Here is a 27,198-nt window from a genome sequence, read left to right as displayed (position 1 = left end):
TATGAAAGACTTTACCAAAAAACTTTGATGAAATTTAGGTAAGCTGCCATTTGGGGGAGGGGGTAGGCAGAAGGAGGGGAAAAGTTGGAACAAAAGGTTTTACAAGGGTCAATGCTGAGAAGTTACCCATGGATATATCTTGCAAATAAAAAGCTATAATAAAAAAATTAAAAAGAAAAAAAAGAAATTTAGGTAAGCAATAAACTCAACATTCCTCTTTATCTACTAGTAATCTTGTCCAAAAATTCTTGACATCTTTAGAGGACTATGTCACAATTTTAACAATGTGGTGGGCTTGGACTGGACTTGAAGTCAAAGTTTTCACAATTTAATTTTTTTCTCGTCTTTCCAAGTCAGCTTATACTGTACTCCCCCACCTTCAACTCGGTAGGATCCAGCCACACTGACCTTCAAGTTATCACACAATATGTTCTACTCAATTCTGTACATTTGCAACGACTACTCCCTTTGCTTAGAAATGTTTGCTCTCCTCATTTCTAACTCTTGAACTTCCCCAATTTCCTTTAAAGACTCTTCCTTTCTACAAGAGATCTTTTCTGATTCATAGTTCCCAATTCCCACCCCTCATTCTCCATACATACTGCTTCCATCATTCAAATCCCCTGCTAGTATTCTTCCTTTGAGACCATCTTCCTTTTTCATTATATATTTTCATGTGTCTTCCCAAGTAATATGTAAACTCTTTAAGAGTAGTCCTGATTTTTTACCTTTCTCAAATTTCTGGTGTCTATGAGCATAGTGTAGATACTTTAAAAATGCTTATTGACTAGATTCATAAAATCCTTGCTGGGCAAGTCATTCAACCTCTTTGGGCTTCAATTTATTCTGCGTAATGAGCGGCTTGAACTTTACATCCTTCCAATTTAAGGTCTGTTTCTATTCTCCATTACTTAAACTTGATCCCATCTTCTATTTTCTATTTCTTTTGAAAAGTTAATTGCCAACTTCACTTTTGTGTCTATATCAGTCCCTTCAAAAGTCTCACATTTTTTTCCTCCTCATAGGAACTGTTTCCTACGGAGTTTAAAGGATTTTGTTCCTGAGCATTTATTTCGCCTAACAATCTTGAATGATTTCTTTAAAAAATAATTTGTTCCATGAGATCCTATTTTTCCTGATTCCTCTGAACTCTACTTTCCCAAAATCTGGAGTGTGTGCCAGATTAATTCTGATTTTCACTCCTCTTTCTCAAACTCTAGAAAGGGGTGATCACATCACAACAAAGTTTCCATAATTTCCACTCAACAACCAGCTCCTTTATTCTTTATTAGTGAAAATCAGATCTAAAGTAGCATTTCCCCTTATTTCTTCTATCTTTTTTAAGGATGGAATTATCACTATGGCAAGTCAATTATTTTCACCTTTAAAAAATGAAGGTAACAGCAATTACCTGTTAGGAGCACCTACCTCACAGAACTATTAGGATCAAATGAGACCAAATTTAAAATGCTTCTGCATATAAATGCTAGTCATTAATTTATATTATTAAATAATTAATGTTAATATTATTATTATTCTCTATCATACTTTCCTAACCTTTCCCCTTTTATCTTTTTCTTTTGAAAAAGATCAGATATGGAACTATTGTGAATATCATTCCATCAAGTCTCTGCACATAATCACATAGCCACAAATGACAGAAACAGGAATAGAACCCATGCTGTCTTGATAAATCCAGTCCTTAATACAATTAAGATAGCTGCTACACTACAAAGTACTTGCAAGTGATCTATTAAAAGGCCTCAGTAATATTTAAATCACCTATTACTATAATCAATCAATAAGCTTTATAAGGCATCTCTATATATTCTGTTAAGTAACCATAATGGAATAGTTTATGCTCTTAAGGAGCTTGCATTCTTATGGGAGATATATGCATATACTGACATTTGGAATATAGCAAAAAGAATACAAAGTCATTTTGGGAGGGAGACACTACACAGAGGTACTCAGGAAAAACCACATGTAATACTTATTGTGTATCTAATTTATATTTTAATGTACTTAACATCTACTGGTCATCCTGCCATCTGGGGGAGGCGGTGGGGGGTAAGAGGTGAAAAATTGGAACAAGAGGTTTAGCAATTGTTAATGCTGTAAAGTTACCCATGCATATAACCTGTAAATAAAAGGCTATTAAATTAAAAAAAAATAAATTAAAAAAAAACCACATGTAGTAGGATATATGTGAAATGAATCTTAAAGAAAACCTCTAAGAAGGTGAAAAGGCAAACATGAGATATGAATTGCATTATGAAGAACAACTGGATCAAGAATATTTAATGGAAGTGAATGTGTTTAAAAAAAAAAAAGGTGGGTAAGAAAGGAATACAGGTTGTGAAGCGTTTTAAATGGCAAAGTAGATTATATTTGATACATTAACTATGTTAATCCATTTATTCTCACTTTTCTCTAAGTATTAAAGTTCAAAATACTCCCTTTTTACCCTCTTTGTATTTTATATTATCACTCTTCCAAAAACATCTCGTCTCACTGTCATACTATCACACACAAACCATATCTCACAAAGTTCCAGATCCCTGAATTCAGTTTCTGATAAAAACTAAAACGTCTTCCTAATTTTTTATTTGGCAGTCATAAACATGCATTATAATCAATGCTAAAAGATAAATTTCCATTCAGTAAAAGACTTTTCTGTCTCTTATTTACTCCTACAGACTTTATACACTCTCTATTGTGCACAGTAGTAAAATGGATGACGATGTCTTAAAACAAAATTTCTAAAATTAGCGACTATAAATAATTGTTTTAAATAATGCCACAAAAATAACTACTCTTCACTTGCTAAAAACAGGATGGTAATAGAATTCCAAAGGCAGAATCAATTAATTATTTAAGTATATATTGTTAACATATTGTCTCTTCCCCCAGATTCAAATTAAAATAGCTTCATTATAATTCTGAGTATTCCTATAAGCATAAAGTAACTAGCAATTACTAAAAATAAAGTGTTTTTAATTCACTAGATCCCTTTTATAAAGTGAGGGAGGGAAGAACAAGGAGGATGGGAAGAAGATGCCAAAAGATTTTAAATCTGAATAAATATTTTTTGGAAAGAAGGTGTTTCTGAATTTTTCGTAATTTGGAAGTTATCTACAATTAGATTAGGTTTAGGGTACATAGTCTTCAAATTAGAAAAAAATCAAAGGCATAGTCATAAAAAGTTAAGAAAAAAATTGCAAAGCTGCTCAATCTGTCACAGACAGGATTGTTAAAAATCCCACTTTTTTTTTCAGAGCAGACACATAATGGTATTTTTCCAGAGGGGAAATGAAGTCAACTATGTTGTCAGCTTAATAAAAAAATGTAAACAATTAAAGTGATATATATCATCCCAATCTATTATTCTAGATACAGATTTCTTCCCCCCTACAACAAAAGACATAATTGTTGATCATAATATAAGAGCAATGTCGAAAAAATGAACCATCTATAACCTGAGAAGGACCAATAAAATTCCAAATCAAATCACAGAAATAAATGCATTTGCCAAGATATTTATAATTCTGAACATAATTCAAACTGTATTATTATGTAAGCTGTTCTTCCAATTTTTCATTATTGCAGTATTTATAATCTGAAATTATACATTCTAGGTAATTTGCATATGCCAAGGTGGACAGCAGGATTATATGCCTACTGTTTGTATTTTCTATTTCAGAAACAAGAAATATTCAGAGACTACTCTCTCTATTTTTACACATCTGGAACAAGTCTTTTCTCTAGGACAGCCAAGGATGAATACACTACTAATGAAGATGAAATTAAATCAATTATTTGAAGTTATTTTGCCCAATTTTTGACAATAAACTTAACAATTTAGTTGAAAAGAAAGGATAATTACAGAAATAAACTGCCCAGATTAACAGAAGAAAAGAAAAAGAATATCTAAATAAACCTATTTTAGAAAAAATAATTGGGGGAAGCGAGGTGGCACAGTGGATAGAGCATCAGCCCCGAAGTTAGGAGGACCCGAGTTCAAATCTGGTCTCAGATATTTAATACTTCCTAGCTATGTGACCCTGGGCAAGTCACTTAACCCTAATTGCCTCAGCAAAACTAATAATAATAATAATAATAATAATAACTGAACAGGCCACAAATGAACTTCCTAAGAAAAAAATCATCAGGACCAGATGGATTTACAAGTGAATTCTAATAAACATTTAAAGATCACCTAATTCTAAACGATTAAATTAATTAATTAAATTAACTGATCGAGTTAGTTAATTGATTAAATTAATGGAATTAATCCTATTAAACTTTTTGTGAAACGGGATACTGATAGCTAAACCAAGAAGAGTAAAAACAAAGAAAATTAGACAAATATTCGTGCAAAAATCATTTTTAAAATTAAAAGAGCAAAAAAATATCTTCTGTATCTTTGGATATGGGGATGGGTTCATAACTGGACAAGGATATATAATTTTGATTACATAAATTGGCTCATTAATCAGATATTTCAGTTAGCAAAGAATCAGTTTCTCTGATTTATTTGACCAAGAGAAATGACATAGGATTTAATGAGATGCCCAGAACAGCTAATTATAGAATGCTGAAAAAATTTTTTTCTATCAAAGCCATCCTCAATCCTCTACTGAAGAAGTCACTGGATTGAAAGGAAATATAAGACAAGCTAAAAAGAATGTTATTCCCATAATATCTGGTGTGTGATTATAGTACTCTTTACTCTTTCCTGAGAACAAATGTGTAGAGTTCTTGGTGGAACGCAACCTTTACAACATTCTCCACTGAAAAATTATCTAATTTCAAATAGTTTCTGATCCAAATTGGAGTTTGGTCTTGTTCTTGTTTGGTCTACTCACATAGTCCCCAGTCCCCTTGGCTACCATATTATTTTAAAATACCTAATAGTTCCCATGCAATTTTGAAAGTGATTATACAATGAAATAGACCATATTTTACTTAAAGAGTAGGAAGAAAAATTCCAATTAAGATTCTGGCAACCAAAACATACTGAAGACAGAATACAATTGCTAATAAACAAATTCATATTAAGAAACAATGTAATTAGAAACATTGTTTTAAATCCATGTTTACATTCAAAATGTCATTGACATAGAATTATCTTTGCTTCCCCAAGTCCTGGGAAATGACAATTCATTATTTCTTGTTACTCACTTAAGGGCTTTGAATCCCACAATCTATTACATTAAAAATTATAACAAGTGTTGCTCCATATTTGAGACTTGAATGAATATAGATACCAAGAGGACTTAAAGGTTCAACAATTAAGAATAAAGTCAAAGTGTTAAGCCTAAAAAAAATTCAAGTGGTAAATAACCACTACAAATGATGAACTAATCTGCTGGGTGGTCTCGTTTTCAAGTTCATATAACTATTTCTCAACTAAAAAAGATAAGAAATGATGCTCCAATATATCCAATGGGATGCATGATAAAAATGAAATAAAATAAATCCTACTTTAATTTATTATTTTCATAGTTTGTACAATATTTGCCTAATTACAGCTTCAGTCATAAATATCTACTATGGCACAGATGCTGCTTCTTACAATAGTAGCAAATTATCCTGTAGATTGATATTATAGGAAGAGAGAAATTAAAATTGAACACTTTGGCTGCATACAAAGGACACCTAGGAAAAAAGAACAATACTCCTCCAACATAGTCAATTGGGGAAAATATGCTCAAGAATCATTTCTGACAATCAAACTACCTTCTCTCCAGTTGTGGGTGGTTTTTTTTGTTTGTTTTTTTTGCTTCTATGCTTCAAAACCCTATATATTAACTGATGAAATAGCTTTTTCTGCAAAACTGGGCTGGAAAAAAAAAATCAAAGCATACTGTTTTTTACATGGTCTTGTTGAAAGTTTGGCTTGCTTTTTTCCTTGCTAAATTAGTTTCTACCCTCACAGCCACAGTAGTTTGCTACTGGTAAGTCTGAACATTTTCTCCCCTCCCAAACTAATGCTGTCACTTGATGTTGCTGTAGAAGTTATTTGTGATGTAAAAAGCAGGGAAAATGTCTTCTTCCTAGAAAAAGAGGAGAAAATTAAACACAGAATGTTAAAAATAAAAGATCAGGATTAGTATTATATAGACAATTATCAAGTTTAATGTCAAGAGAGATAGAAAGGAAGCCCATTCCTTTTAATATCTAAGATAATTGCTTAAGTTTTCTCAATCACTAACTCATGGATTTATCACTTTAATCATTCAAATACAAACACAATAAAAACATGAAGTGACAATATTGCATCATCTTACAAAACCTTATCTAAAAGAATCAAATAGATGGAAATAAAATTTCCACAGAACCAATGATTTACCTGTCTCAATAAATATTCAATTTACGGCATTAAACATAGTGTTAAAGGGTCAGATTAACAAAACTGTAAAACAGACATAGGCGTGTGTGTGTGTGTAGTATATTTTTGGCTTGATACTTTGAAAAAAATGTAAATTCAAAATGCAAATATATTTCAGACTACTAAGACATATTTAGTCTTGAAGGGGTGGGATGGGAGAACAAGAAGAGGGAAAAATTGACTGTTTGAATATTGACATGTTACAAAATAAATGTTCCCCCCTTAAAAAAAAAAACCTGCTAATAGTTTTCTATTCAAGAATGGGGATGGGGTGGGTGGAAGGGGGAAAAAAAGGTATGTAAAGAGGCTATGTTTCCATTTATGTTTCTAACAAAAAAATATAATAAGTGTTTTCGTCCCTTAGACATCCTGCCAGAAGCAAAATGTTATTGAATATTAGCTGCAAATACCACTTTTTCCTTAAGTTTACCATGACAGAAAGGATAGATGCACACTTAAATTTAACATTTGAGTATTACTATCAACCCAAGTTCTGTGGCCTCAATGTTGTCCTCCTTTATACTGTTGCATTATATTACTCCTCTGGGTACCTTTCCTTCACTCTGCATCACTTCTTTAATCTTCCCATGTTTCCTTAAACTGTTTGTATTTGTCATTTATAAGATAATAAATTTAGAACTGGAATGGACCTTGGAGATCATATTTCTTAATGAGTTACATTAAATTTATATAAAGTAGTTTGTTTAGCTATTTTCCAATTACTACATATAAAACTATTCTGGACTTTTGTTACCGCAACTCAAAATACAATACTGTTAAAATACTACCGTTATAGTTGTAGAGACGAAAGAGACCCCAGAAATCAGTTCAATTACTCTTAACAACTACATTATGTTATGGATTTTTTTTTTAATAGCCTTTTATTTACAGGATATATACATGGGTAACTTTACAGCATTAACAATTGTCAAACCTCTTGTTCCAATTTTTCACCTCTTACCCCCCCCACCCCCTCCCCTAAATGGCAGGATGACCAGTAGATGTTAAATATATTAAAATATAACTTAGATACACAATAAGTATACATGACCAAAACATTATTTTGCTGTACAAAAAGAATCAGACTCTGAATTATTGTACAATTAGCTTGTGAAGGAAATCAAAAATGCATGTGTGCATAAATATAGGGATTGGGAATTCAATGTAATGGTTTTTAGTCATCTCCCAGAGTTCTTTTTCTGGGTATAGCTAGTTCAGTTCATTACTGCTCCATTAGAAATGATTTGGTTGATCTCGTTGCTGAGGATGGCCTGATCCATCAGAACTGGTCATCATCTAGTATTGTTGTTGAAGTATATAATGATCTCCTGGTCCTGCTCATTTCACTCAGCATCAGTTCGTGTAAGTCTCTCCAGGCCTTTCTGAAATCATCCTGTTGGTCATTTCTTACAGAACAGTAATATTCCATAATTTTCATACCACAATTTATTCAGCCATTCTCCAACTGATGGACATCCATTCAGTTTCCAGTTTCTAGTCACTACAAAAAGGGCTGCCACAAACATTCGTGCACATACAGGTCCCTTTCCCTTCTTTATAATCAATTTGGGATATAATCTCAGTAGTAACACTGCTGGATCAAAGGGTATGCACAGTTTGATAACTTTTTGAGCATAGTTCCAAACTACTCTCCAAAATGGTTGGATTCATTCACAACTCCACCAACAATGAATCAATGTCCCAGTTTTATGTTATGGATTAAGCAGATGTTTATGGACTGACTTGGAAATCATAGGTTTCCAAGTAACACACCACTACTACTGTATTGTATTTTAGGGTCGTTTGTCCAAAATAACTGTATTTGATTTAACATTAATATAGGATCCAAGGATTTCTATCATGAAGAGAGAAGCTCAAACTAGCAGTTTTGCATGCTCTCCTACATAACTCTCTGTCCCAAGATGATTTCAGGTAATTTTTTAGGGATATCTGAAGAAAACTAAAATATATAATAATGCAATCCCGAGTTAAGATTCCAAAACCGTACAAATCCTAAACCAGACCCTCCTGATTCACTGCTCTTAAGGGATCAAAGAGCAACTTGGAGAGTCTTTCCCAGATATAAGTCTGTGAGGGTACTTCCCTTTTAAGAGAATAGAGGATATACCTTTGGCCAAGTTCTAAAAAGCAATTGCTTCAGGCCGAGAGAAGCAGTGAAGTCAAGAAGAGAAGTCAATCTTCATTAAAAGGTTAGATAAATCGTGTTTTTAATCCATTTTCTTTAAAAAAAAAAAAAAAAAAAAAAAAACTTTTCCTTATCCCTTACCTTCATTCATCTACATTTCCAAAGTACCTTTTCCCATATGTCTAGAAAAGGGCTTTGGAGGAAAATATTTGTTAATGCTTTAAATTTTACTAAAAATGAGATTTTACAATTCTGAGATACCACTTCACTCCTATCAGATTAAGATAGGGGTCCTCAAACTGTTTAAATAGGGGGCCAGTTCACTGTCCCTCAGACTGTTGGAGGGCCAGACTATAGTAAAAACAAAAACTTTGTTTTGTGGGCCTTTAAATAAAGAAACTTCATAGCCCTGGGTGAGGGGGTTGGTTAAACGTCCTCAGCTGCCGCATCTGGCCCATGGGCTATAGTTTGAGGACCCCTGGTCTAAGATGACAGGAAAAGATAATGATAAATGTTGGAGAGGATGTGGGAAAATTAGGATACTAATGCACTGGTTGTGAAACCATTCTAGAAAGCAATTTGACACTATGCTCAAATTGCTATAAAACTGTGTATACCTAATGATCCAATGTCACTAATAGGTCTATATCATAAAAATATCATAATAAAGGGGAAAAGGCCCTATATGTGCAAAAATATTTATAGCAGTTCTTTTTTGTAGTGGCAAAAAATTGGAAAATGAGTATATGCTTGTTAATTGGGGAATGACTGAAAAAGTTATGGTGTATGAAATTAATGGAATATTATTGTTCTGTAAAAAATGAGCAGCTGATTTTAGAAAAGCCTGCTAAGATTTACATGAACTTATGCTGAATGAAGCAAGCAGAACCAAGAAAACACTACATAGCAATAAGATTGTGTGATGATCAACTATGATAAAACCTGGTTCTTTTGAGCAATTTGGTGATCCAAGGCAATCCCAATAAACTTTGGATAAAAATACCATCTGCATTTAGCTAGAACTATGGAGACTGTGCATACCGCATACTATTTTCTTAACACATACTTTTTTCTTTCTTTTGTTTTTTTCTCCCCTCCAGATTTTTCCCTTAAATTCTGATTTTTCTCTCTCATCATGACTCATAGGGAAATATGTAAAAAAAAATAATAATAAGCATGTATAACCTAAAAAAAATTAAAAATTTAAAATATGATTTAAATATGCTTTCATGTGTGTATATCAACAATGTATCAGTAACTGTTTATAAAATTGTGCAACAATCAGCCTGCTAAACAGTTACAGGCTAATGATACCATTTTTTTTTTCATTCTAATTCCTACATATTCACTGGGAAAGTCATGTGAATTTGTCTACTACATGTCAGTTATAGTGTTAAGCACAAGTGATAAAAAGAAGGGCAAAAATAGTCCCTCAAAACCCATATAATCTAATGGAGGAGACATTAAGACAACTATTTACAAAAAAGACATACAGGATAAATTGGGAATAATCTCAGAGGAAAGGCACTAGCATTAAGGGATAATCAGGGCTGCTTATACAATGAAGAAAGCATCATTTTAACTGAGCTTTTAAGGAAGGCAGAGAATTCTAGATATGTGAGAATATATAACATCAGCATTTTGAAGAAACAGCAAGAAGGTCAGTGTCACTGAACTATCAAGTATACAAAGTAGTAGGATAGAAGAATGAAAAGATAGGAGGCCAATGACATCTTTTTAAAGCAGAAGGTCCAAATGCGAAATTTATACTTAGGAATACACATATTATCTAACTTTTTTCTTGTTTTCAATTTTAGATGACTGACAGAATTCACTCTGCCTATTAAATCATTAAACATGCTGCTTAATTTGCAAATATAAAACTATATAACAGTTGACAGAAATATATGTGTACTTTGTAGGTATCTCCTATGAAAATCTTGGCTTCCCAATTCCTGTTTTTAAAAATGTATTCTGTTTACTGAAATGAGTTTGTTTATTGCAAGGGCTACAAGAAGGCATTTGAAAAAAAAAAAAAAACCAATTACTCTGATACTGCTTCTAACTTAGGTATCATCCAACAAACAGAAAGACCAGTTGTCTTTACTCTATGGAATGACACTGTTCACTTCTATTAAAGTATCAAATACAGGAAAGTTAAGAAACTTTATTTAGATGTCATGCTTTTATATATGGTTTCATTATTCAAATATTTTGAGTTCTCAGAAGGTTAAACCCTAGAGTCAAATATAAGTACCAAAATGTATTCCAAACAAAAAAAATCTTTTGACCCTCACAACTAACACTCAATCTCAGTAACATAGTTGGCAGTTCATGTTGTTGATGAAATATTTTAAAAGATATACTTAATACAATTTTAGTTATATGATCACTGAAAAAATTTTCAGGAAATGGCATTTTATACTATTGTTCCAAAACACATGAGCAGGCAGATATAAAGACTTACATGAATTGGTATCAACTAGAGTGAGCAGAACCAGGAAAATATCTTGAAATGGACCTCTCAAATATATACTTAACTTAACATATATTTATATAACTAGCTTGGAAGCCATACCTCCACAGTGAAGTCTTTTAAGATCTCCTCAGGTATTGCTGGTGGCTTTCTCTCCATAAATTATCATAAGCAGTGCAGATGTATGTGTGTACACACACACACACACACACACACACACACACACACTTCTACATTGTATCCTTCAGAGTGTGTGTTCTTGATGGAAGGGATTTGTGTTCAAGTCTTTATGTTGCCCAGTGCATTTAATAAACGTTCGTTGAACTGAATGACTAAAACAATTGGGCAAAAGCTTAAATTACAAGGAGTTGGTTACATTCACTTTTTTATTTTATATTAAATAAAATAGAATAAATTAAATTAAATAAATAAAATATATTAAATAAAATTTTTTTAATTAATTAAATTTTAAAAATTAAATTAAAAAATATTAAATAAAGGCTTAGTAGAGAGAATTGAGTCAAGATCTGTTTTAAACACAGTGGTAGAAAGGCCTAAGTATTAGCCCACCAAGACTTTCTGGACTTCAAATTCTCCCCAACTCCCAATGGTCTTGAGCTCTTTTTTGTTTGTGTCATACACAAATACACATGTACCCATACCCATTAAGATGTAAAAGTTCTTTAAGGGAAGGATAGTCTTTCTTTTTTTGCTTGTATTTGTATCATTCAATATTTAATCAGTGTCTGGACACAGTAAACGAAATAAATGCTTTTAATATGCTTGTTACGTAAATTCTAATCCAGAGCCCGTTTCAATGTATCTGTTTGATTTTTTGCAACTCCCTATATCCCTGTTTGCTTACCTATTAGAAATAAGAGTTATATTAGGTACTCCATAAGTTCCTTTGCAGGTTCGTGTTAACTGAAACAATAAGAGCCAATGAAATCACAGAGAGACTATCTGAGATGGACTCTAGGTATAGGCATCAGGAGGTGAATAATGATTCAATGAAGAATGAAGTGTCAAATGCTGCAGAGATCAAGAAACCCACCGATTTTAAGAATTAAAAAAAATCACTGTTAACTTTGAAGACATGAGTTTTAGTTAAATTATGAGGTCAGAATACAGACTACGAGGGGCTTGGAAAGTAAGATGGGATGAAACGGAGGCAATGATCATTAAGACAGAGGCATTTTCTTTTTTCTAAAAAAGGTAATTTTTCTAAGTATAAAAGGAAGAAATCTGTAGTGTGATAGCTTGAATTAAATACTTAATGTGTGCAGCACTGTAACAAGCACTAGGCACACACACACAGAAAAAAACAAGCAAAAGTACCTGCTGTCAAGGAGCTTACAATCTAAAGGGGGGAAATATATGCAAATAAATACACAGACTATATACAAGATAAATGGAAAATAATCACTGAAGACTGAAGACACTAGAATTAAAAAGGATTAAGGACTTGAAGAAAGCCATGAAAGCCAGGAAGCAGTATTCCACATATGGGGAAAGCCAACAAAAATTCCTTAAGTCAGAACATGGTTTGGATTTCTTGTCAGAAGAAAGTAAAGACGACAGTATCACTGGATCAAAGTGCATTAGTAACGTAAAATGACTAGAAAAGTAGGGAAGATACACCAAGTTATATGAAGAATCTCATCTTTGAACATGAAACATTGGATTTTATATTTGATCCAAAGGGTGAAAAAGAGTGACTAGAGTTTATCAATAACTACATAGTATTATCAAGCATGGAGGACACATGGTCCGATATGTATTTCAGGAAGGTCACTTTAAAAGCCGAGTGGAAGATGGATTGTATTAAGGAATCTTACTGCAAGCAAACTAAACAGAAGGCTATTACAATAATCAACTGTAAGGTGATAAAGACCTGGGCTAGAGTAGTGACTGTGCCTGGAAGAGAGAAGGAAGAATACTGGAGAGATGTTCCAAAAGTAAAATCAACAAACATTAGCAACATAGTGAATAGGAGGGAGAATAGGGAATGAAAGGAGAAGGGGGAAATGAATGCAAGGAAAGGGATAGAGGTGTGGGAAGAAGGATACAGGGGGAAAAAGAAAAATCAGGGAGAAGAAAGAAGACACAAGATTATGTGACTATAAATCGGAACAGAAGCGAGTGCAAGGGATAATGTTATAAAAAAATTACCCTGGCATGGGTTCTGTCAATAAAAAATTATTAAAAAAAAAAAAAAAAAAAAAAAAAAAGATTATGTGACTGAGAATAATAGTGCCCTCAGTAGTAACAAAGACGTTTAGGAGGAGGGAAGGTTTGGAGGAATGGAAAGTTTAAGTTTAGACATGATTAATTGAAAATCATGATAATGAATTCAAGATGTACAATAGGCAGTTGGAAATTCTAGAATGAAGGTTAGCAGAGACAATAATTTTACCTAGAAGAGCTGATGAGGTCACCATGTGAAACAAGACAAATTGGGGGGGAGAGGGGGGGAAGGGGCAGGGGAGTGGTTGGGAGAGAAGAGGGTCCAAGACAGAGTCTTAAGAGGATAACCCACTGTTGATGGGAGTAACCTGCAAAGATCCAGTCCTGACCTCAAAGACTTCATTCTTCTGGGATCATATATACAAAAAAAAAAAAAAGTAAATATATTTAAAGCAAGCACAAGGTTATTTTTCTTTAAATATAGAGATGGGAGTGGGGATAGAACACAATCAGCTACAATGATCTTTAAAGACTTCATGCATCATTCAGGAAGCAAAAACAGCACTTAAGATCAGCTTTGAAGGAAGTAAGGTCTATTAAGAGGAAGATGTAAGCAGAATGTATTCTAAGCACAGAATGGGCCTGATGGAAAAAAGCATAAAAGTGAAACAGAATGGCACAAATAAGCAAGTAGGCCAGTTTGGCTGGAAGTGAAGTACATGAGGGGAATAATGTATATGCAATAAAACTGGAAAAAACTCAGAGCAAGACAGTGAAGGATTTTAAATTAAAAAAAAAAAGTTTGCATTTTATTATTTTGATGTAATAGGAATCCACTAGAGTCTTTTGAGTTAGAAAAGGAAAAAGCAACTTTCCAGATTTTCAAAGAAATTAATTTGAGTAATCTAACAAAAAAAGCAATTTACAAGGGAATTGATTTCTATTAGCATGTTAGTCTTTATCTTTTATTTTAAATTAATAAGATCATTAATAAGACAATTTTCTGTTACAAAAAAGAATTCAAGACATCAAAATATTTTTAAAAGGCAATTCATGATTCCTAAAGAATTATAAAAAATTTGTTGATTTAATGTTGAATCAATTCTGTTTAATTACCATCTAAACCAAAATATTAGATTTTAAAGTCTATACTGGGTAATTTCAAAAAATACTTTAAAAAAAAGTCATAGCTTACCTGTTTTGAATGATGCTGTTGTATATTAAGATCTTTCAGGGGAATATGCATATATCAAAATAATTCACAAAACACGGGATTAAAAAACTTAATCTAAACTGTGTGAATATGTTTGAAAGGAATTGCACTTGTTTAACCTATATTGGATTACTTGCTGTCTAGGGAAGGGTAGAAGAGAGGGAGAAAAATAAATGTTGAAAACTATTTTTTTCATGTATTTTGAAAAATAAAAAAACTTATTTTTAAAAAGGTTTAAAAAACTGAACCTATGCACAAGATGTACTTACAAATCAAATTAACAAATTATTAAGAAATCATACGTGCCAAGTCACTGTGCCAAGCACAAATGACACAAAGAACAGCTCCTGCTTTGAAGAAGCTCAGAGTCTAATGGAAAAGACAACATGAAAACAATTATGTACAAAAAACATATATAAAGAATAAACTGGAAAAAGGCACTAGTAACCAGCATTATGGGGAATCAAGAAAAACTTGCAGAAGTAGAATTTTAACTGAAACTTGAAGGAAGTCAAGAAACTGAGGTGAAAATCAAGAAAATCCCAGGCATGGGGGACTGTCACTGAAAGTGCACAAAGTCAGAAAAGAAGTGGGTTGTCGTCGTCCCCACCCCAAGGAATAGAGACACAAAGTAACAATGGATTGTATATTATATGGAGAGGAATAAGAAAACTAGAAAGGGAAAAGGGGCTCAGGTTATTAAGAACTTTAAAAGCTAAAGATTTTATCGTGTGTGTGTGTGTGTGTGTGTGTGTGTGTATACAGGTACTAAGTAGTCATTGGAGTTTACTGAATGAAATGAGGTAACAGCTGACAACTAAATCAGAGGATGGATTTTTCTTCCTCCATTCAACCTTTAATACACATTTAACTTCCAAATATGGAAATATGTATAGAAGAACTTATATCAGATTTAACCTATAATGGAATGTTTGCTGTCTAAGGAAGGGCAAAAACAAGGGAGAGGGAAAAAAGGAAGGAGAAAAATTTGGAACACAAGATTTTACACGGGTGAATGTTGAAATGTTGAAAATTATCATTGCATGTATTTGGAAAAATAAAATGGAAGGGGAAGAAGGGAGGGAAGGAGGAAGGGGGGAAGGAGAGGAGGGAGGGAGGGAAAGGAAGGAGGGAGCAAGGAAACATCAGGAAAGACCTCCAACTACTGCTTCCCTGGTTATTTGAAGTAGACACTATTGATACAGTATCCATTGTCCTGTTTCACCTAATTTCTATACTGAAATATACATTGCAATCTTCCCTGCTAGTTACTCTTACCAAACAACACTACATATAAAATATATCTAACTTCTGTAAATCCTTTCACAGCTATTCCTCTAGCTTTCTCAAATATTCCAAGAGTACTGACTTCTCTCCTCCTAATTTTTTATTATACTTTACCATATATATATATTTCAAATCCCCCAGAGAATATAAATTCCTTCAGAATAAGAAAAATTTTTTTTCACTTTATAACTCAATGCTTCATACAAAGCAGATGTTTAATAAGAATCTGTTGAACTGAATGTGCCTATGCTTCTGAAATAGGGCACTTTTTTCTAATTTTGTGCATTTTCAGTGACTATCTATCCCTCAAGCCTGAGATTCTCTTGATCTCACCTCTGCTTCTTGACTTGAAGTTTCAGTTAAAATTCCACTTCTACAAAGTGGATCAAATCAAAGTGTTACCAGCTTTGAAAGTAGTTGGTTTGGAAGTTTCACTAAAAACCCAACAAGCTATTTTTATATTACATGCAGCTCTAAAGTTAGGGCTGAAGATAAACTTCATTTACATTAAACAAACATTATTTCAGGGCACCAAACATTGGTTATGGACATTTCTATCACTGAGGGTTGAAATACTGAAAATAACTTTTAGAAAGTCTATGGATAGATCCAATTTTTAAGACCTGTGAAAACATATGGGAAATAATTGCAAAATATAAGGTGGGTAGTGAACCATATCCACAGAAAGAATACTCAACTGATACAATCATTCTATAGAGGAATTTAGAACTATGCCCACAGGAATATCAAACTGCATACCCTTTGATCCACCAGTCTCCTTACTGGGTCTCCATTCCAAAGAGCTCATAAAAGAGGGAAAAGGACCTACATGTACAAAAATGTTTGTAGTAACTCTTTTTTGTACTGGCAAGGAACTGGAAAGTGAGGTGATGCCAAACAACTGAGGAACGGCTAAGTTATTGCATATGAACGTAATGGAATATAATTGTTCTACAAGAAATGATGAGCAGGTTGATTTCAGAAAAGCCTGGAAAGACTTACATGAACTGATGCCGAACGCAGTAAGCAGAACCAGAACATTGTACACCATAACAGCAAGATTATATAATGATCAACTACGATAGACTTAGCTCTTCTCAGCAATACAGTGAGTGATCCAAGATAATTCCAACAGACTTTGAATGGAAAATACCACCTGCATTCAGAGAGAGAATTGTAGACACTAAATACAGACAGAAGCATGCTATTTTCACTTTTTTTCCTCTCGTGCTTTTTTCTCTTTTGTTCTAATTTTTCTTTTGCAACATGACTAATATGGAAATATATTTAAAATGATTGCATATATATAACTTAGATTGCCTGCTTTCTTGGGCAGGGTAAAAGCAAGGAAAGAAGGAAGAAACAAATGTGAGAAAAATCTAAAAATAAATGTTGAAATCTACCTTTACATGTATTTGGAAAAATAAAATATTATTGGAAATAGTGTGATGATCAACTAACAAATTAGCTCTTCTCAGCCATACATGTGATTCAAAACAATTCCAAGAGACCCGAGAAAGAACTATAGAGACTAAATGCAAATCAAAAGCATACTGTATTTTCACTCTCGTTTTTTCTTTCTCTTGGTTTTCTCTTTTGTTTTGATTTTTCTTTCACAACATGACTAATATGGAAATATGTTTACAATGATTATACATATTTAATCCATATTGGATTGCTTGCTGTCTTGGGGTTAGAGAAGAGAGGGAGAAAAAAATTTCAAATTGAAAATCTTAACAAAAGTGAATGTTGAAAATTATCTTTACACGTAAAAAATAAAATACTATTAGATGGGGGGGGGGGGGAATACTCACATTACAAAGATCACAGATCTATTGATATAATGAGATAGTACATAAAAATTTTAAGTAAAGAAACTTGAATTTCAAGAAAGCTTCCCAACTTCCAAGGAAACAATGCATTAAATGTTAGGAAGAAATGTGTTCACTACTATCTTCAGTTGATGAAAGTGCAAGCAGGAAGCTACAGCTGCAAATGTGACTATTCCTCAAAAGTTTTAGTCAAAACATCACATATATAACACTATTAGAATAGCTTTATCAAAGAGCTTTCTCCTCTAGAGATCAATGGCCAATTGTTTCCTCTTACCAAAACAATCACCAATTTTCCTGTTACTTAACTCAAATGAACAAAGTTATTATTCCTACTGTAGTAATCATCCTAGGTAAAAACTATTTTGTCTTATAGGTAAAACCAATTCCTTCAAGTTCTCTGAGTTTATTAGTTGGAATAACTGAGGACAATAAAACTCAACAGGATAAGTCAAAGAGTTGCAAGAACAGAAAGCGCTCTACTGGGATGGTAATATGGAAACCTGTTCAAGTAAGGGACTTTAAGGCTAAAAAACTAACCAGAACACTCATGAAAATTATAGTATCTAAAAATAAACCCAATAATGTGTTTAAAGGAATCAGGCAGAAGAATCCAAGAGGGTGAGTATATAAATAACAGTAAATTAGTCATGCAATTCAAAAGGAGTCCATTTTGTTATTTTGAACACATCAACTCCAACAAACATTCCTACTTTTATTTCTCAGGAATCTTAGCTTGTGTTTTAGTTGCTATCTAAATACTAGGTAGCTACAAGGATGACAAAACAAGAATAGTTGCAAACCCCTGGAAGACAGGGTGTTTCTGGTTGCATAATCTACCTCCAATAAGGATAATGAACACAAAGATAACTGTATTTCACTTAAGATCATGCTTTTAAAATTGTCAACTAGACCAAAACAAATCAATGAGTTATCCTATTACTATGTTGCCAATAAAAATGAGTTGAAATTAATTAGTGCTTTCAGGTCCCAATTACACAAGCTCAAATACAACCATTATTAGTGCCTGTTTAGTGAATGCTTACTACATGAAGGCCATCATAGAAACACATCACAATGAATTATGAGGAAACCAAATTTTCTTATCTCATCCAATTCACCAAATTATGTAGCTCCTATCTCTGAGACAACATAAAAATGCTGTATTAGAAAAAACTTCAGCACCATCTCTGATACTAGCTAGACAAGTAACTTTAATCCCTTTCTCCCTCTATTCCTTCATCTCTTGAGAAAATCTAGATGACTGTTGAGGTTCAAATGAAAATTATGTACAGATTTTTTAAATGTCAAATAGCAATGATATCATCAATAAATGCAAAACATTTTACAAATATCTCACTGGATCTTCAAAAAGCTTGAAGCTTGGTGCTATAATTATCCCCATTTAACAGATGAGGAAACTTACTGAAGTAATATGCCCAGGATCACAAAGCATTAAATGTCTGAGGCCATATTTGAACTCAGGCCTTGTTAAACTTCAGATCCAATGCTACCTACTTGCCTCACTATCATTAGATTGTCTTCTAAATCTGGTCTTATTAGACTTTTCATTAAGTACTATATGCTTCAGCCAAGGGGGAAAAATATAGCTGACAAGTAATTTCAAAGTGATTAAGAAAAATTATCCAGACAAGATACATAGTTGTATAGCACATGGATGTGATATTTATACTGTCTCAAAATTATTCTAATTTTACTAATAACAACCATATCTTTGAGGCAAAAACAAGGTCCTACATTTTACACATAAAAGTAAAGAACTTTTGAGGCGATAAAAATCATGTGTATGAAAAAAATTTATTATCACAAAACAAAATGTGTACAAAAACAAAATTGTCCAGTGAGATTAGATAAAGCCAGGGACAAAAATGCATGAAACAGTACATGAATCTAAAAGAAGGCATGCACATATTTTTCAATCAAAACCAAGAAAAAACTATAAAAGGAAAATGCAGAATGTTTTGAAACAGGAGCTCCTTCATTTAGATCATCCATGGCACCTAGTATATTGTGACCATCTTAGGTCAAGTAATTACAACATCATATAACTTCCATCTCAATAAACATTCATTTCATAGTTTTATTTAAAAAATTTTTAACAGACTACTAAAACAAATTTTAAAAGAATGCTTCCTCTAACTTTAAAGAGGCCACAGTGAAGTGGAAAGAACTCTTTTGGTTTGGAAACTATTCGACAATTAGGGCCAAGTCCTGACTGCAACTTATTAACTGTGTGACATTGGGGAAGTCAATCTTTTGCTTTGTATAAATTTGTTTGCATGTTGTCTCCCTTATTAGACTATAAGTTCCTTAAGGGCAGGGACTTTGCTTCTTTGTATTTCCACTGCAGGGCGAGGACATATTTAATTAAATATAAATACTAAATTTAAAGTGAAGTGAAAATTAATCTATATAGCCTGTTTTCTCAGCTGTAAAATGAGAGGAGTACGACCAAATGGCCTTTTAAATTCTCTGAAAGCTCTAAAGCTAGGAAAAGAAATAAATTTGTTAAGCAGCCATCATTTCAGACAGTGTCTATCAGAAATAAACAATTATTGAAACTAATTTAACCTTAGGAGGTAACATACTGCTCTAACCCAAAGAGCTAGAAAGAATAATGTTCTGAAATCATATATTCAAGATAACTTTGAATGCTTTAATACAGAGGTGGGGAACCTCTCTTCTGCCAAGGATCTTTTAGAAATTTATTACATTCGTAGACCATCAAAATGATCAATTTATAGAACTCAAGCCGTGGGAAATATTCTACCTAGCTTTTAGCCTATCATTGCCTGTAGGCCAGATGTTCCCTATCTCTGCTTTGACCAATATACAACTAATTCCAAAAAAAAAAATTTAATTAAATTAATTTTAAATATATTTTTATACACACACCCACTAATTCACACACACAAACTAATTCTATCGAGCTAGTTTCTATAAGCAAAGTTGACCCTTGTGCTGTCCACAGAATCCTAGCTGCTTTACCTACGGCTTTAAGACAAGTTTTGTAAAAATAACAGCTGGACTAAATAATCTTTCCACAGCTCTCAGAGCTGGGAGTGACATTAAATGAATTGGAAATATAATGTAGACAACTCCCCACACAAGTTTCCTCCACTCCAGGGCTACCTCTACCCTTTTTTTCTTTTAGACCTTATGGTCCCAGCTCGGTAGCCGAGAGAAAAAGGCTGCAGGACCACAGAACCTATGCAGTCCAACTCCTAGAACCCAAGAGGGAGCGGTCTCCAGAACCACAGGCTGCCGGCGGCTTTATGCAAAAGTATTTAATGGGGACAGCCCCCGAGCAAGAACGTGCCCCAGAAAGGTCCAGCAGGCAGCCGCACGCGTGGGATTATAAACACTTCTTCCTCCGGGCCTCGGGGCCTCGGGGCTTCGCGGCTCCCGGATCCGCGCGGGAGGCGTCAGGAGTAGACTTTACTGCTCTCTTGGGACCCAAGGAACCCCCGGGAGAATCCAAGGAGCAAGAGGGAAAAAAGGCGGCGGCAAAGGAGGTAGTGGGGAGGAGGAGGTGAAAGGAAAAGGAAGGAGAAAGAAGGAAAGGAAGAAAAGGAGCAGGAAGGATGAAGAAGACATGAGGAGGAGGGAAAAGAATGAAGAGAAAGGGAGGAAAAAGAGGGGGAGGGAAAGAAGGGGAAAGGAATAAAGGAGCAGGAAGGGGAAGGGGGAAAGATGAAAAGAAAGGGAGGAAAAAGAAGAGGGGAAAAAGGTGGAAGGAGGAATAGGAAACAGCAAAAGGAACAAGGATGAGAGAGGAGAAAAGATAAGGAGATGAGGAAAAATGGGGGGAGGGAGAGAGAGAGGAAGAGGAGGAGGAAGGGGAGGAGGAGGGAGCGGCCTGCTGCCGCGGCTGGCCCGCACTCACCCTTGCGCAGCTCCCGCTCCCACACGGTCACGATGGGCCGCGAGTGCTTGCGGTGATGGATCAGCCACAACGACAGCGTCTGCACGCTCTGCTGCGAGTTGCTCAGCTCCGACAGCTTCTTCTCCAGCGCCGCCTCCGAGAAGGCGGACATCCCCCCAGCCCGGCGCCCCCGCCGCCCAGCGTCCGGCGCCCAACACGCCGCGGAGCCCGCGGGGAGGAGGGGCTCGCCAGGCCCGGGCACCAGCGCGCCGCCCCCTTACCGCCACCGCCGCCGCCGCCGCCACAGTCCCATCCAACCCCACCACAGACGCAAGCAGCAGCAAGATGGCGCCCCAACCGGCAGTGACATAAGCAGGCGGGTCGCGGCCACCCTCTTCCCAGCATGCACTGGGGGCCTCGGAAGGGGCGGGGCTATGCTTTCGAAAGGCGGGAGGAGCGGACGCGCCGGCGCGGAGTGCCAAGCTGGGAAGCACGTGGCACTCCGGGAGTTCCCCCGCAGGTGGCGGGAAGGCAGTACCTGAGGGTCTGATAAAAGAGATGCTGAATGGTGCCTGAAACTTTAAGCCTGAAAATGTTCAGTTCCGTTAGCATTTGGTAAAGCCGTGACCAAATGTTTGTAAACCCTTCGATGCCACCCATCCATGAAACACCTGAAGTTTACGGAGGACTACTCTCTGAATTTTTTTTTTTAATCAAATCGGGAAAATTAATGAGTGATAGGAAGATGTTTCCAGAATGGCATAGCTTTGAACGAAATGCTGTCTGATGTTTCTTAAAGACTTAATTACAACCCAATGGAAGCCTAATCTTGAATGGATAAATTCAGTACATGATTTAATTAGAAATTACACTAAAGCATTTACAGCTGGAAAAATTTTGGTGCTATCAATAATCAATAAAATTTTGCATATTACCATTTAAAGAACTCTTAAAAGATTTCTTAGGAAAGGTCACTATTTCCCAATGGAGATTGCCTATCCTCTCAGAAAAACAGGCTCCATCATTAATGAACGACTTTCCAGCTTGGTCAGGCTTGTTATTCTGTTGAACTGTCTCAGATCTACTGCAAAACTAGTAAGTACTTCAGAATTCATTTTTAAAAAAACTTTTAATTCATGGGATTTTAATGGTTAATATTGTATGAAGTAATGACCTTAATTTTAGAAATTTTTTTTAGAATCTTAAAAATAATGTTTAGGGTTTTTTTTTTTCCCAAATTACATGTAAATACAACTTTTAGCATTCATTTTTACAAGAGTTTGAGTTGCAAATTTTTCTTTTCTCCCCTCCTTCTTAAAATGGTAAGCAATTTGATATAGGTTATATATGTGCAATCATATAAAACATTTCTATATTAGTCACAGTTGTGAAAGAAGAAACAGACCAAAAGAATAAAAAAAAAAATTTAAGTGAAAAAAAGTTTGCTTTAAATAAGGGTTTGGTCATGAATACTTATTGTGTATCTAATTTATATTTTAATATATTTAACATCTACTGGTCATCCTGCCATCTGGGGGAGGGGGTGTGGGGAAGGAGGGGAAAAATTGGAACAAGAGGTTTAGCAATTGTCAATGCTGTAAAGTTACCCATACATATAACCTGTAAATAAAAGGCTATTAAATAAATAAAAAAGAGAAAGAATAAAAGTTTGCTTTAATCTGCATTCATTGTTCATCAGTTCTTTATCTGAATGTGGATAACATTTTCCCTTATAGGTCCTTTGTAATTGTCATTGTGTTGCTAAGAGTGTTGATCATCACAAAATGTTACTATTACTGTATACAATGTTTTTTTGTTTCTGCTCATTTCACTTTGTATCAATTTGTACAAGTCTTTCCAGGTTTTTCTGAAATCTGCCTGCTCATTTCTTATTGCACTCTAGTATTCCATTTCATTCCTATACCACAGCTTCTTCAGTCATTCCCCAAATGATAAGCATGCCCTTGATAGTCAATATTTTGCTACCACAAAAAGGATTGCTACAAATATTCTTGCACCTTTTGAAAAATTTCTTTGGAATATAGACCTAGAAGTGATATTGCTGAATCAAAAGTGATGAACAGTTTGGTTGTACTTTGGCATAGTTCCAGCTTGCTCTCCAGAATAGTTGGATCAGTTTACAACACCAGTGCATTACTGGTCCTGGTTATTTAGAATCTATCTAGGCATTTGTTTATTAGGCAATAATGAAAAAAAAGCACATTTTATTTGTTTATTTGTTAAATATTTTTATTTCTCCCAGTTATATGTAAAATAATCTTTTACATTTGTTTTAAACTTTGAAATCCAGATTCTCTTCTTCCCTTCTTCACTCCCATTGAAAAGTCGCTTGTGAAGTTGTGCAAAACATTTCCATAAGTCATGTTGCAAAAGAAAACATAGATTTCCCTCCCTACCCCACCTTCTGCAAAATAACAACAAATAATAAAGAAAAATAAGTTTTTTTTTAATTTAGTTCAATTTGTATTCAGACACAATCAGTTCTTTCTCTGGGTATGCATAGCATTTTTCATCATTCATCCTTCAGAGTAGTCTTAGATCATTGTATTGAGTATAGTTGATTATCCCATACCACTGCTATTTCTTTGTAGACAGTACATTTTACTTTTCTTGATTTCGTGAAGAATTTTCCAGATTTTTCTGAGAACATCCTGCTTATAAGGGAAAATATTTTTTTTTAAATTGCCTCTCATGGCCTAGAAAAAATAATAATAAAGTTCATATGGAAAAACAAAAGGTCAAGAATTTCAAGGGAACTAATGAAAAAAAAAATCAAATGAAGGTGCCTAGCTATATCAGATCTATAATTATATTATAAAGCAGTGGTTACCAAAACCATTTGGTATTGGCTAAGAAATAGACTAGTTGATCAGTGGAATTGGTTAGGTTCAAAGGATAAAATAATAACTTTAATAATCTAGTGTTTGACAAACCCAAAGACCCCCAGCTTTTTGGATAAGAACTCACTGTTTGACAAAAACTGCTAAGAAAATTGGAAATTAGTATGGCAGAAACTAGGTATTGACCCACACTTAACATCGTACACCAAGATAAGGTCAAGATGGGTTCATGATCTAGGCATAAAGAATGAGATTATAAATAAATTAGAAGCACATAGGATAGTTTACCTCTCAGACCTTTGGAAGAGGAAGGAATTTATGAACAAAGAAGAACTAGAGATCATTATTGATCACAAAATAGGAAATTTTGATTATATCAAATTGAAGTTTTTATACACACAAAACTAATGCAGACAAGATTAGAAGGGAAGTAATAAACTGGGAAAACATTTTTACAATCAAAGGTTCTGATAAAGACCTCATTTCCAAAATATATAGAGAATTGACTCTAATTTATAAGAAATCAAGCCATTCTCCAATTGATAAATAGTCAAAGGATATGAACAGACAATTCTCAGATGAAGAAAGTGAAACTATTTTTAGCCATATGAAAAGATGCTCCAAGTCGTTATTAATCAGAGAAATGCAAATTAAGACAACTCTGATACCACTACACACCTGTCAGATTGGCTAGAATGACAAAGATAATGCGGAATGTTGGAGAGGATGTGGGAAAACTGGGACACTGACACATTGTTGGTGGAATTGTGAATACATCCAGCCATTCTGGAGAGCGATTTGGAACTATGCTCAAAAAGTTATCAAACTGCATACTCTTTGATCCAGCAGTGTTACTACTGGGCTTATATCCCAAAGAGATCTTAAAGAAGCGAAAGGGACCTGTAAGTGCGCAAATGTTTGTGGCAGCCCTCTTTGTAGTGGCCAGAAAATGGAAATTGAGTGGATGCCCATCAATTAGCAAATGGCTAAATAAATTGTGGTATATGAATAGTATGGAATATTATTGTTCTGTAAGAAATGACCAGCAGGATGATTTCAGAAAGGCCTGGAGAGACTTACATGAATTGATGCTGAGTGCAATGAGCAGGACCAGGAGATCATTATATACTTCAACAACAATACTATATGATGATCAATTCTGATGGACGTGGCCCTCTTCAACAATGAGATGAACCAAATCAGTTCCAAAGAGCAGTAATGAATTGAACCAGCTACACCCAGCGAAAGAACTGTGGGAGATGACTAAGAACCATTGCATAGAATTCCCAGTCCCTATATTTTTGTCTGCCTACATTTTTTATTTCCTTCACAGGCTACTTGCACCCTATTTCAGAATCTGATTCTTTTGTGCAGCAAAATAACTGTTTGGACATGTCTACTTATTTTGCATTCGATTTATACTTTAACATATTTAACATGTATTGGTCAACCTGCTATCTGGGGGAGGGGAAGGAGGGGAAAAATTGGAACAAAAGGTTTTGCAATTGTCAATGCTGAAAAATTACCTGTTGGAATCTTTACAAATTGTTAAGTCATTAGAGTTGATAGAGACAATAATTATCTAAGTTAGCATAGTTCAGTATGATTGATCTGATCTTACAAGGAGATGTTATGGACCAGAAGAAACAAGGTACTAAGTACAACTGATAGAAACAATGCTTGTGTTCACACCTTTAGAGAGCTCATATAAGCAAGAAATATTTAAGTATTCATTGGAGTTCACACGGTTGGGAGATTTCAGGGTTTAGTATGAGATATCTGAATTCACACCTCCCTTAATCCCTCCCTTGGAGGGGAGGAGTCAACCCTTGGGAGATGATATATAAGAAGTGGACTGAGTCCGGAGTTCAACTGGAAAGATTGAGAGGGGAGCGGCAAGTCAGTTCAGAGAGAAGCCCAAGAGAGATCCATTCCATTTTCCACCTTTGTGCTTAAAGCAGAGGTAGAAGCAAGGGACTATCTGCAAGAGCTCTTGGAACCAAGCAGAGAGATAGGCCTCTGAGCTAACAGTGCCCAAGGAAAGAGATAAGAAATAAAGATCTGAACTTTTAACACCTGGCTGCGTTTGGAGTAATTATTACTTTTAACTGAAACGAAGGCTGCCTCCAGAAAACCTCCCCAAGAAACCTGCTCCCACAGAGAACCTTTATATTATTCTAAAGAAGAGAAACACCATAATTATCCATGCATATATCTTGTAAATAAAAAGCTATAATTTTAAAAAAAAAAACCTGCCTCTTTCAAAAAAAAAATGTTTTTATTTGATTAGCTGTGTCTATATTCCAGTAAAATCCATTTAATATCCCAGTAACGATAATAGGTTGAGGTTTGTTTTGTATTTAGGTTTTTATTCCTGAGTTTTATTTATTCCATCTTATTTTTATTTATTTGTGGACTTTATTATTCCATTTTATTATTCATGAGTTTTTGTTGGCACATTTCAGATTTTGTTCCCAAATGAAATTCTATGCATTTAGTGGCATTTATCCACTGAAAGAGGATAAAGAGCTTTGATGATTCTAAGAATAAGATATCCAGATCCCCATTTTAGGGGGGAAATGGTTACTTTTTTCCCATTCCTTTTATATTTTTGGGAAAGAAAGGGAAAGTTGGCCTACTTATTTGGAAAATAGACTTTTTCTGCCATAAATTCCCTATTCTTGCTGATGCTTCTACTCTACCCCATCAATAGAATATGCTCTTTCTATATTTAGAGGATAAAGTCATCTAATCCAATTTTTCATGTTACAAAAACTTAGAGATATTTTGTGTCTTGCTTAAATTACAGCTATTTAGTGTCACAGGCAGGTTTTAAATCCAAATTTTCCTAACTCCAGGTTTGGTAAAAACTTTATGCACTATATCATACTACTTGCACGTTTCTATATAACTGGC

At 34.4% G+C, this 27,198-nt stretch overlaps 1 protein-coding gene across 3 annotated transcripts in view; it reads right to left on the bottom strand.

Annotated features, from left to right (window-relative positions):
* RPRD1A (regulation of nuclear pre-mRNA domain containing 1A) overlaps nt 1-21,705 on the bottom strand; it is a 92,837-nt gene extending 71,132 nt beyond the window's left edge. For all 3 annotated transcript variants that reach the window (XM_031946059.1, XM_031946060.1, XM_031946061.1), the window contains exon 1: nt 21,443-21,705. In XM_031946059.1, the coding sequence (XP_031801919.1) occupies nt 21,443-21,593 (151 nt within the window). In that variant the 5' untranslated portion in view covers nt 21,594-21,705. The remainder of the gene's footprint in view (nt 1-21,442) is intronic.
* Between the last annotated feature and the right edge of the window lie 5,493 nt (nt 21,706-27,198).

This window comes from Sarcophilus harrisii, chromosome 1 (genome assembly GCF_902635505.1).
Source record: "Sarcophilus harrisii chromosome 1, mSarHar1.11, whole genome shotgun sequence".
Lineage (NCBI taxonomy): Eukaryota > Metazoa > Chordata > Mammalia > Dasyuromorphia > Dasyuridae > Sarcophilus > Sarcophilus harrisii.
The sequence above is the reverse complement of the archived record's forward strand: the minus strand, read 5'-3'. Positions and strand labels throughout refer to the sequence as shown.